Raw genomic sequence first — 12881 nt, 5'->3', positions numbered from 1 at the left:
TTGTCCTTAGTCACAGGGTGGAACGCATAGGAGTCTTGGTCCATTTTCTGTTCAGCAGCCAGGTACCATAGACTGCAGAATTCATAAAGAACAGAGGCTTCTTCAGCTCTTTGTTCTGGAGGTCCAAAGTCAAGAGGGCTGCTTCTGATAAGGGACTTCTAAGTGGTGGGACTCTGCAGAGTCTCAAGGCTGCGTGGGGGAATCACAAGGAAAGACAGAAAAGGCAGGCACCTTTGATGAGGTCACCCGTGCGATTGCAGAGGCCTGTCCTTATGCTCTGGTCTAGTATCAATTACTTTCCAAAACTGCCACCTCCAGACCCCATATTTGGATACGTTTCCAACCCCTTCTTTATTTAGACATGCATGCCCGGCTGGCCTGAAACTTAATAGCCCAAGCCAAGGTGGAATTTACTACATCTCCCAGGCTGCCCTGGAACACACAATCCTCCTGCCTCAGCCTCCTGAGTGGTGGGGATTACAGGCATGCGCCACCACGTCAATTTCTACCCTCTTACTATTTCACAGTTAGAGTTCAGAGTGGGGGCATTCAAACCATAGCAGAAGTTTGGCTCAACATTGGTTGAGCCTTCCAATGAGAATCCGGTTGGTTCTTTGGTTACTCAGCTATTTTTCCCCTAGAAATTCCTATTTAGTTCTGTATACAGGGCACTGTTTTCTCTGTTGTGTTTTATTGAGTACATTTTAGACTTGAAGAAATAGCTTACAGAATCACCAGGACAAACAGACACAGCTTTTATTTTGCCACTGAGTAATTTCCCCAAAGTCCAGTATTTCCACTTGCAGTGTCTTCCTGGAAAAAGTGCTTGAAGGAAGACTTTCTCTCTGCTTCATTCTAAAGGCCTGCACAGGCCCATTGTGGTACTTGCCATAAGACGTCCATATTGAACAAGATTTGGGTGCAGTTTTGTGAATCCTATCTTGGAAGAACTCTTCATACATCAGTGTGGTGCCTTGGTCTCTTGGCTCATTCACTAGACTGTTCCATGAGCTCAGCTCATTAGTCCCATGAGGTACGAGGTCGTCATGCAAACTTCTTCCCTGGCTGCTTACAAAAAAACCGAGTGCTTCTTTTTCTTTTATTGTAGTATTGGGGATTGAAACGAAGGCATCTCATATGTTCGGTAAGCATTCGGCTATTGAGCCATCATCAGAACTCTGTATTTATTTATTTTATTTTATTTTTTTATTTTTTTCGAGACAGGGTTTCTCTGTAGCTTTGGAGCCTGTCCTGGCACTAGCTCTTGTAGACCAGGCTGGCCTCGACAGTCTCACCAAATTCAAGGCTGGCCTTGAACTCATTCTCTGCGGAAGGCAGTTCATCCCATTCCCAGATGGTAAGGCCCACAGTACTTGCAAAGTTTTGACAGCTAAGCCTGTGGGCTCAGGGTTCAAAGAACCTTGCACCCAAGGGGCACAAGATGACTCTTCCAGGGATCTCAGGAGCCCTCTGCTTAGCAGACATAGTAAAGAGGTTCTTGTCTAAAGTTGTCCAGCAAAACCCACCCGCGATAGCCCCAAGCAGCCAGCCAGCGATAGTGACCCAGGTCTTTGTCCGCAGTCTGGATGCCAGGGCACCAGCCAGGCCAGCTCAGGACAGGTACTCTCGCACCGTGAGCTCCTTCAGGGTGAAGCCCCTGTGCGTGGGACTCCGGAGCTGGCTGTCATCCAGCCTGCCCTGCAGCGACGCGAAGTCTTTGCCCAGCGCGTAGGCCAAGCGCACCATGGCATCCAGCAGCGGCGCGTAGTAGCGGTGGCTCTCGCGGGCCCGCAGGCGCTGCAGCGCGCGCTCGCCCACCGCGAAGGCCTCGGCCGGCCGCTCCAGGTCGCGCAGGCAGACGAGCGTGGCGCAGAGCGCGGGCACCGCGGCGGTCTGGCAGTGCGCCGTCAGCTTCTCCTGCAGCGGCAGCACGCGTCCCAGCAGGTCGAGCGCGCGTGCGTACTGGCCGGCGCGCAGGCAGCCGAAGGCCTCGCGCAGCTCGGGCCGCGTCAGGAAGTCGACGAACTCGCGCGAGCGGCGCACGGCGCGCACGGCGTACAGCAGCCGCAGGTAGTCGCGCAGCTCCAGGCGGCGCTCGCAGATGGTCTCGGCCGACAGGTTCCCCGTCAGGCGCTTCCGCGGCAAGGCAACGTCCTCCAGCTCCGGCCCGAAGCGCTTCAGGAGGGCCTTGTGCAGCCTCTCGAAGTCCGAGTAGCGCCGCTCCACAACCGCCATGTCGCTGTCGAAGCTCCCTGTCTGGACGACTACGACCTGATACATCTGCAGGCAGAGGGAGAGGCTAGGCACGGGATACCCCCAATGCACTCAGTGTGTGTGTAGTCTCGGAACACCCCCAATGCACGCAATATGTGTGTGTGTGTGTGTGTGTGTGTGTGTGTGTGTAGCCTCGGGACACCCCCCAATGCATGCAGTGTGTGTGTAGCCTTGGGACACTCTGAATGCACATGCTATGTACATGTGCAATGGGACACCCCTAATGCACCCAGTTTGTGTGTATGTACACATACGGAGAGGCTAGCCTCGGGACACTCCGAGTGCACACGCTGTGTGCGTGTGCATGTGTGTGTATAAGGACAACTTGTGGGAATTGGTTCTCACCTTCCACCTTGTCTTTCTGGGTGGTCAAGCTGGGCAGCAAGTGCTTTTACTGGCTGAGCCGTCTGGCGGGCCCTCTGCTATTTTATGTATGCATGTAACATACTTGGAGACTCATCCACCCCCCCCCCCATGCTGTATTCGCTATCAGTAAAGGTTGCATGGCAAATGTTGGTCCTAGATGAACAGTGCTTAGAAGCATCGTGGAAGAAAAAGAGCGCAGGAACTTGGTCGTGGACCTGAGGTCTCTTCTTGGCTTTTTATCATAAAAATGAGGGCTCAAAGTTCTGAATTGGGAAGCGTGGGCTGGAATTGGGAGGGCTTGTGTGGACCACCTGGGCATTTGTTTCCGGTATAACACATTTAGCCACATTAGTCTTTGGTAATTTAACCTCTTTGAGCTTCCCCTTCGCTAACTTGAGTATAGGAATAGTCTCTGTTTTCTCCATGGGGATTAAACCAGTGAGGGAACTCACTGATATGAGGGAGAGCCGTGCCCAGCACGCACTGGTGGCTATTGTAACTGTGCTGGACCCAGTGAGAAGGAGGGACAGGGTGGCCTGCTCCCGGAGAGGTGGGAATTACTGAGGTTGGTGTGACTCTTCTATCTTCTAGAACATGCTGATCTCCCAGTCTCACAAAGATGGCAGCTCCCAGCAGGGCGCTTCCCACAACCAGGACCAGCAGCTAGAATTTAATAAGACTTCAGCTTTCTTTTGTGTTTGCTTTTGCAATTGGTTTTCCTTCGTGTCGTGGGAAACCGATCTTTTACTGAAATGTAGCTGTATTTTTTTTTAAAGCCATTTGAATAAAAACCAAGCACGTAGTTTGGATGATAGCACAGAATCAGTGAAGGGCTACAGATAACTGACACCTGACATCACGGGGTCAGTCACGTGATCACACATCTCTAATCTTCGTGGGACCCTGCATGCGGAGCCATGCATGAAACCTCCATTTCTCGGAAGACAGTGAGTTAGTGTGTCACGTCCTGGCTGGAAAGTTGCAGTCTCCCGAGACCTCCCTGGGAGCATGCGGGAGGTGACTGACAGGGGCTTCCTCACATCTATGCTCTGCTTACCACAAACTTGGAGACTCTCCTCTCCTCGATGCGGGCTGAAGCGATCTCAAAGAGCAGCTTGACGTGTCGCCAGCGGCTCTTCTCCTTTTGCCAGTGTTCCTGTAGCTCCCTGGTGGTCATGCTGGAGTTGGAGCTAGGACCGTCCTGGGTTTCTGGAAGGACAGTGCGGTTAAGGAATCTGCAGTAGGCAGTGCTCTCTAGGCCGGGGCTGGGGGAAGATGACTGGGTCCGCTTGGCTTGGGCTGTCAGAGTTCTGGAAGGGCCTACCCTTCCTCTCACCCTCACTGCTGGGGCATCAGCCAGGACCCTGTCAATCATGTAATGTAGCACTCGACTGCTTCTTGTTAGGAAGTGCACTGTGGGAGAGTTGCATCACCCACTTCCAGCCCGCTGATGGACCATTCTGTAACCACGTGCCCTGGTAAACAGGGACGCGTCCATGTTTGCTTCTGTATTCCCTACAGCATCGACTCCAGGGAGCCATGGAACCCATGAGTGCACATCAGTGTGGTGAGGAAGCCCTGAGGGGGTCATATTTCAGCCTCAACTGGGGGGCGGGGAGGGACTTACTAGACTAACAACACTTTCAGGGTACACCTGCCACTCTCTGCTTTGAAACCAGTCCTCCTGTTTCCTTGCCTGGAGACCAATAGTGTTTTGTATTTTTTATTGTTGTTTCAAGACAGATTTTTCTGTGTAACTCTGACTATCCTGGAACTCTGTAGACCAGGCTAGGCTCCAACTCACAGCGATCGCGAAGCCTTTGCCTACGAAGTGCTGGGATTAAAGGTGTGTGCCACCACCGTCCAGCTTTTGACAATGTTTCTTAAGCTTCACTTGAGCCCCATACCCTTTTGAGAATCTGCATAGTTTCTTCCAACACTATTACATAAATAATTGTGCAGTTATTGCAAGAAGTGCAGGCTGGGAAATCCTTATCTTGTGTCACGTGACTCGCATGTCACTATCTCCCCTTCATACTGGGGTAAGTGCCTCCTCTTTTGTTCCAGTAGCTTCTTTGTGACATTTCTAATTATTTTTCACTAATGGAGACTGAGCTTGAAGGCTAAGAGGGTGATCAGTTTTACTTTCCAAGCCCGACACATGTCAAGCTTCTGCAGATCCATCTTGAATGGGTGTAAAGAGAGACTGGTCCAGGAGATGGCACTATTGCAGGTATCATCAGTGCCAGGCTAGGACCCATTGGCAGCCACTGTTCTGGGAAGCCTCTCAACTTAGAATCCTGGGGCCTCTCTAGGACCACAGCAACATGCTTGGGCCAGCGTTTGCAGGAAGGGATGGTGGACAATCACTGACTTCTTTGTCCCTTGGATGCACAACTTAGTTATGTTCCTTACACCTTCCCATGGACCCTCATCCAGACTGAGTCCCAGGCACCCACCCCAGTCATGGGATCATCCACCCCCTATACAGGATGCTGATCTTGTTTACAGTCCCCGCTCTGCCTCCAACATAAGGAGCCTGCACCAAATCCTTGTCTTGGGGCTTCTCAGGGGTGACCCCAGTTAAGACAGTTACCCAGCTTCTTGGTGCAGTCACTGAAGAGCTTCAGATGTCTTTGAACTAACTTCTGCCCCCTGGCACTGAACCCCAAGATCTCAAGTTTACCTAAGTGTTCTTCTGGTCCTGAACATGGGAGGTCTGGGCCGGAGGGCAGTACGTCTTGTCTGGTTGTTGGTGTGCACTGGTGTATGGGTCCTGTCCAGCCAGGGCTCCCAGGATGCTCGAGACTTGCCATGCTCCAAGGCTTCTAGAGGTATAAAAGAGAGTAGTGAGAGCCAACTCGTGTTGGGGCTCCTGCAAGATCCTGGGGTGCTTGGGATTCTGGTTGTGATCTGTGCTGACAGGCATGGAGGAATATCAGTGATCACTGTGCTTGATTCTCTACTGCCCACCCAGCCAGATCAAACCTAGCCTTCCCCTCTGATGGACAGACAGACCCTGAGCTGGGGTTGTGATCCATGGAGTGTACAGTTGCTTTGGATTCCACATGGAGTCGTGTCAAGTGACAGCAGTAACTTTGGAAATTACCTGGGAGAAAGATGCTGGCTAGTCTAGATAAATGTCCCACCACCCAGTTTTATATTACAGTGCACCCTGTGTATCTACTTTAAAGTAAATATTCAATATGCCTAGTTCATCTCAACTGGTTCTTCAGACTTACTTTTTTTTTTTTTTGAGACAGGGTTTCTCTGCATAGCCCAGGCTAGCCTACAGCTCACAGAGATCCGCTTGCCTCTGCCTCCTGAGTGCTGGGATTAAAGGTGTATACCACCACCTGCTCACCCTTCCTTTTTAATAGAACACCCACAAAACTTTGCTACTCCTGCCTAATAACAGATACAGAAACAGGTCTAACCCAAAGTCTGTGGTTGGTGAGTGTACGAAGGAGCCAGATGGAACTGCCACCACAGACACACTGTGAATTTGTCTTCACGGCCTCAATCTCACTTCCCTCCTCTACAGGGACTGTTTATATTTTCATTTTGTGCCGAGGCTCTGAGATGCAGGGCTGGGACAGAAGCCCAAGTTGGCTGACGACATGATCTTTGCTCTTACGGAAGTGGACAGGAGGCAGACAGCAGGCCGGCAGGCTTCTAGTGTCCAGTGTGTACACATACGGATGGATGACTTGGCAGCTGTCAGCCACCTAGCTGCCCTGTGCCCCGGTGTCTTATAAAATGGGTACAGTATCAGAACCCACCTTCACAGGCTGGGCTGAGGGTCAAGCTAGGTCTACCCCATAGAGCTTAGACTCAGTGTCCTTCACACACCAGGGGCAGCACAGTCCTTTCTGTTACTAGGATCTGATGTGTGTTAGGTGCGTGAGCAATAGTAATGAAATGGCTCTAGAAGTGTATGCTTTTGACAGATAGCTAGCTGCAAATTAGAAGAGTCATAAAAGCCTCCTCTCAGATGCACAGATGGCCGGGTACCCTTTTAGGCACATGTAGATTTTCTTCTCATCACTGACAATGCCTGAGATGAACAACTGACAGAGGAAGGGCTTCCTATGCTCAGTTTCAGATTCCAGCTCCTCATAGCGGGGAGGGCATGGGCAGAACACAGCCGCTCACCTCCTGGTGTCCAGGAAGCAGAGAGGAGGGAGGAAGGGGAGAGAAAGGGAAAGGGGGAGACTATGTCTACATTAATAGAGGCTTTCCCCACTTCTTTTTTAAACATGTATGTATGTGTGTACCTGTGTGTGTACATGTGCATGCATGTGAGTACATACATGTGTGTGCTCACACATGCACATGAAGAGTATGGAGGTCATATGACAGCTTGCAAGGGTGGGTTCTCTCCTTCTACCACATGGGTTATGGGGCTTGAGTTCAGCTCATCAGTCTTAGCAGCAAACACCTTTACCTGCTAAGCCACCTCACTGAACCACACTTCCCTCTTTTCCTCCTAGTCTTTGGGATAGTGCTACCCACATTCAAGTGTGGGTCCTTCCCCCTTACTTAGTCATCTGTGGAAACACCCCACAGACACACCTAGAGGTGCACTTCTCTTGGCTCCCAGGGGATGGTAAATCCAGCTAAGTTGGCAAGATTAACCACCATAGTACAGGAATTCAAGGCGGGGGTGTAATGATGACATCACCTCTCTAGGACTCTTGGCCTGGCCTATGGGAGGCTAGCTGGGCTTGAGTCTATGCCTCAGGGGGCTATTCTTGATAGGACATGGAAGGAACCCTGAGCTGTTTTCTAAGCAGTGATCTAATAAGTGCCTTCAAGGACCCTCCATCAAGCCTGACATTTATAGGTGGGCAAACTGAGGCACAGAGCAGGGGCCTAACTGACCCAGGGCTGTAAATGCTTGTGTACTCAACAGACTGTGTGCCTTTCCAAACTCTCAGCCCTATGGAGGAGTCAGGAGATGGCCTCCATCCCGACTGACTAAGGCCCTGGGGCAAGTTATTCACTACCTTCTGTTTTCCATTTTCCCATTTCCCTCTGGGAAGGAAAGACAGCCTTGTCCCACTGTTAGGACATGGTGAAGAGATGGGTCCCTCTTGTTCTGCTAAGTCAGCGGTTCTCAACCTTCCTAATGCTCTGACCCCTTAATATAGTTTCTCATATTGTGGGGACCCCACCCAAAATTATTTCATTGCCACTTCTTATCTGTAATTTTCTACTGTTACTAATCATAAAGTAAACATCTGATATGCAGAGTCTGTGGCCCACGGGTTGAAAAGCACTGTGCTAAGTGCTCGCTATAGTTGGTCACATGCTGTCATTTGTAGTGGAAGTTTTTGGAGACAGTGCCACACTATTTAGCCCAGACTGCCTGGAACTCATAGTCTTCCTGCCTCTGCCCCCCAAGTGCTGGGACTGCAGGTGTGGTCAGCACACCTGACTTATCTAATGGGGACTTAGTGTGTTCTGTGGCCACTCTTTGCCTTTCTCTATCATTTTGTCTGTGAAGTGAATAGGGGCATGTGCAGTTGGCCTTAGTGGTCAGTGAATGGGGGTTTGTGTGTGCAGCTGGCTTTAGTGGTCAGTGAATGGGTGTGTGTGTGTGCAGTTGGCCTTAGTGGTCAGTGAATGGGTGTGTATGTGTGCAGCTGGCCTTAGTGGTCAGTGAATGGGTGTGTGTGTGTGTGCAGCTGGCCTTAGTGGTCAGTGAATGGGTGCGTGTGCAGCTGGCCTTAGTGGTCAGTGAATGGGGGTGTGTGCGGCTAGCCTTAGTGGTCCAGGTCTTTCCAGATCTGTTTTCTTGATTTGAGGCCTTGGAAGACCTCAGAAATATGCCTTCCTTCCCACCCCAGCTCCTGTGCATAACAATCATTCTTCCCATCTTCTTGGTGCCTTGCTACCTGCTTTTAGGGCTCCTGCCTCTTCAGTGTTCCTGGGGTACACAGGCCACCTTTCTTGGGGGTTGAAGAGGGGACGAGCATCTTGCTATTCCCCGCAAGAAAGAAGAATTGAGAAGCACCCGTTCAAAGAGAAGAAGGAAGGAAATGCCAGGAGTGGCAGTTGAGTTTTATTTTAAGCCCCTTTCTTTCTTGGGCAGGTTTCCCAGCTCTTCCTTGGAATGTCATCTGCGGTATCCCCACCTGCCTGCCAGAGAAGGGTGAGCGCCATGGGACCCCTGGTGCCTCCTTGTGAAGTCCATTGCTAGAAGGGAAGAGCTCTCAAACATGGGTGTGCATCAGAATCCCCACTGGGGTCGGGGAGAGGAAGTGCTCAGGGCTCTAAAAAAACAGGCAGGCTGTCAACCTCACAACACCCAGACTGCCTTGGGGTGGGCCCTGGATTCTGTACTCTGTTTCAGGGTCATTAGTTCCAGTCTTTGAGAAACACAAGTCTAGACCTGTTCCCCAGAACAGGAATGGTGCCTGGCATTTCAAAAGGAACCAGGACTAGAGGTTGAAGGGGCTATGCCCAGTTTGCCCCCGGTTTCTAAGGAAAGCCCTACTGGTAGAGGCTCTCACCAGCCTCCATCCTTCCTGCTCTGTCCCCAGCAAGTTCCCAGAGGATCTCTCAATGAGGTCAGAGTCTCAGTGGGCAGAAGCCAGCTGAGCTTGGGGTCAAACACTGACTGACCTGGGATCTTCAGGCTCTGTGGGTCCAGGGTTCCAGGAGAGTCACATGCCCCACTCCGATCTCTGTTCTAAGGTCCGGCGAGACTAAGGTCCTACGAGACAAGAGGAGACGAGATGGTTGAGTGTCTGCTGCTCCACTGAGTTCTCTGTTTGAAAACAGGAAATAGGCTGAGCGATCTGCCTCAGAGGCCCCAGCTTATTGGCTGCTGAAAGATGTTCACGGAACCCCATAGACGGGTGTTTGCAGTACCTCAGACAGGCCACCCACAGGAGTGCAGTTTGACCTCACTTCCTAGCAGCCTTCAGACACCTGAACCATCTCTGGCATGTGGAGCGTCAATCCCACGGTCCTTCATCTTAGTTCTTTTCCGTGGCAATGACTAAAGACCACAGACTGGAAAAAATTACACACAAATATTTTATTTAGCTCATAGTTCTGGACATGGAAGAGCACAGTGGCAGTGCCTGGTGGGGCTCTCCTGCTACCCGTGACACGACATGGCAGAAGGACAGGCAAGAGGGAGCCTACTTTATATACCCCAGTTTCACTGTTATGGCATGAACCTTTTATGAAGACTGCCCTCATGAAGTCACTCTCAGAAGGCTCCACCTCCCAAACCCATGGTGTTGGGGTTCACAGTCTAACACAAGGATTTGGAAACACATCTTTTTAGTAGTTATTGTCCTAGCTATGAGCTAGGCATAACGGGGACCCTCGTGTTGTATTGACAGACCAGAGGACTGAGGTTTGGAACACTGGATTGGTGGAATGCAGAGCCAGAGTCTGACATGGAAGGACATACAATGGCCTCCGTGCTCCCATTTGGAGTTAAGCTGTGTCCATGATTAGTTGACAGAAAGTTCCAGGGAAGACAGACTTTAGCATAGGGATGTCACTTATGACCACCAGTGTGTGTGGCCTTAGGAGCAAGAGGCTAGAGGAGGACGAGAATTAGAACCTTTCTGTCTAGTGTCCTTCTAGCCATGCTCTTCTCTCCTGGGCACAAGTGGCTGTGACCCTTCTGTCCCTCTGTCTTCATAAACTTGACCCTAGGAATAGGTCCGTGACTCTTGAGTCTCATTTTACTTCCCTTTGAATTTTATATGCATCGATCCATGTACACTGCTTGAGCTCTTTGATGTCTTGTTTCTTTCCTTCAGTATTCTTGTGTGTAGGAGTAAAATGGTGTGTGTGTGTGTGTGTGTGTGTGTGTTTGTTCCTGAGTTTTATAGTTTCCTCTTGCTCCATCGTCGCCTTATTTGAGCATGTCACTGTTTTTCCTTTCTGGAGCTGTGATGCCCATTTTCACGGTTTCTAGAGTGTCGCCATAATTGCTGCATTAGTTCCATTCTTAGGCGTTTAACCAAATCTATGTGACTGTCCGAGGGTACTCTTGGGGTCTTTGAGGAAGAGGGTCTCGACAGGACTGGGCCAGGCCACTGCCCGGGGTAGTCATCTTGCACCTTCCCAGCTGCTAATAGGCCAGGCTGCACCTTCTCCATCCTTGACACGGTTAGTACTTCTTGTAGCCATACTACAGTGGTGTCAATGGTGTCACCTCATAGCTTACACTGTGTCTCCCAGAGATTAATCTTTTGGACATCTCTTCACGGGCATGTTTCCCACCTGTCTCCTCTCTAAGTCCATTGTCTGTCTTTTATTGAATTACTTTAATGGCCGGAGAGAGACCGTTCATGTTCCTCTGGGTACGCGTGCTTCTTAATACCCTCTCCCTCCTGAGGCTCGCAGTTGCACTTAATGGATCGTGTGATAAATAGACATCGTCAGCCGTGCTCGACTAGATCAATCTTGCTTTCCACAGTCACGGAGGTTTCGCCCTTATTTGCATCTGCTTCAGCCCCGTAGGCCCTCAGGAAGCTTCAGATGAGTCAGGATGTGCTGAGCATTCGATGGTGTCGTGCTGAGCCTGTGAGGGCGGGCAATCAATGCCATGCTGGAATCTTCAGTTTGCCTTTCTTCTCGGGGCTCTTACTGCACCTCCTTACCTGTCGGTTTGCTTGTGAAAGTGCCACCCAACCCTGTCTCTCTGCACTGCCATCACCATCATAGCAAGAACACCCATATCTATTAGAATTTGTTCCTGGCATGGGCTCTAGAGAACTACCGTGCACTGGTTTGCTAGTCCTGGCGGCAAGGGCCATGTCTCATTTGCCTCTGCCTCACATTGCCTGGAAGAAGGCCCAGTGTGGCAAGGAGACATGGGGTTGCAGAGAGGCGGTGTTACTCTGCCCCTCCTCTTCCCTCCATGCAGCTGTCCAGTTTCTTGCCCAATCTCTGCCCAGGCTTGAAATCTGTGAGATGCCTCAGCAGGCTCTGCATCCTTCTCCACACCCTATGAGCTCATCGTAGCAGTTAGCAGCCACAGGGGACTAGTGCGACAGTCTCTGCTTCCTCTTTTGGAGCCGGGAGCCCATTTTTTGGAAACCACCTGACATGGAGGTTCTATTGGAGGAACACAACTGGGTGGGTGTGACCAGAAGACTTTGTCACTTGCTGGGTGTTGATTGTTCTCTGTAGCCTGGAGCCTGATGTGGGAGGGGAGAGACAGACAAGGGCTATGTCTTGTCCACTTGGATTGCTCTAACAGAAGGCCCTATGCTATGTGGTTTAACCAACAAATGTGTGTCCTACAGTTCTGGGGCCTGGGAAAGTTCAAGATCCTGGCGATGGCAGATTCAGTGTCTGGTGAGAGCCTGTTTCCTGGTTTGTGGATGGCTATCTTTTTGTTGTGACCACTCATATTCAGCAGAGGGCTAGAGAGTTCTCAGGGGTCTCCTTCTTAAGGAACATAGTCCCAGGTCTTCACCCCATGACATGGTCACCTCCTAAGGCTCCACTTCTCAGGGCCATCAGATTAGGTGTTAGAATTTTAATACCAAAGTCTGAGACATATTCAGTCTGTAAGAGATGATTGTGGTGGGCCAGGACAGAATAGAGGGCATTCCTTGTGGCAATACCAGGGCCAGATGAGGGGAAAGGGGCACTATGGAGTCAAGAAGGGGAGATTCTGGCATCTAGGAGTCAAATGCCAAAGTCAGAGGGTGTCTCCCCTGCTCTGACCTTTTGGTAATGTCCCACCACATTCAGAACCAATCCAGACTCTATCCACCTTCCTCCCTTCCCAGCAGCACTGCTATGTTCCCAGCATTCCTTGCTCCCCTTAGCAGAGCCAAGCTGGAGCATGGTGGAGGTGCAAAGACTCACCTATCCAGGAGTTTCCTTTCTGGAAATACCCTTCTTTAGGTTCTTTCCATGTGGGCTTTTCCTTCCCCTGGCTTGTAGCTTCTTGTATGTCTTCCTGTCGCTCCTGTGGGCAGCCTGCTCTTGACCTCATGCCATCTACCACTGTTGGTATAGCTGTTGACTTACTGTATCAAACACCACACCATCAGGGAGCAGTGAACATGTTGGTGGGCTGCCGCCAGCCGGCACTCAGCATAGCGTTGTAGTTACTGGCTGCTCAATGGGTTACTGCTGTGTGACAGAGCTCACGAGCAAGCGAGTGAATGGTGAGGAAATGCGGAAAAGGAACTGGGCTGTGGCTCCAGCTCAGGGTCAACCATCATGCCTCTCTGGGTGCCAGGGAGATT

The 12881-nt window shown here is 50.8% G+C and overlaps 1 protein-coding gene across 1 annotated transcript; it reads right to left on the bottom strand.

Annotated features, from left to right (window-relative positions):
- Positions 1-471: 471 nt before the first annotated feature.
- On the bottom strand, positions 472-9398 carry Snx20 (sorting nexin 20). The gene is made up of 4 exons (XM_041650577.1): positions 9271-9398; positions 5327-5468; positions 3698-3849; positions 472-2280 (listed from the first exon to the last, which is right to left on the bottom strand). Exons 2-4 carry the CDS (start codon positions 5454-5456, stop codon positions 1612-1614), a joined length of 951 nt encoding a protein of 316 aa, XP_041506511.1. The 5' UTR covers positions 5457-5468; positions 9271-9398; the 3' UTR covers positions 472-1611.
- Between the last annotated feature and the right edge of the window lie 3483 nt (positions 9399-12881).

Source organism: Microtus oregoni, unplaced genomic scaffold, assembly GCF_018167655.1.
Source record: "Microtus oregoni isolate MIOR12 unplaced genomic scaffold, Mior012 000004F_ref0000308, whole genome shotgun sequence".
NCBI lineage: Eukaryota > Metazoa > Chordata > Mammalia > Rodentia > Cricetidae > Microtus > Microtus oregoni.
Note: the sequence above shows the minus strand (reverse complement) of the source record. Positions and strands in the feature narration are given on the sequence as shown.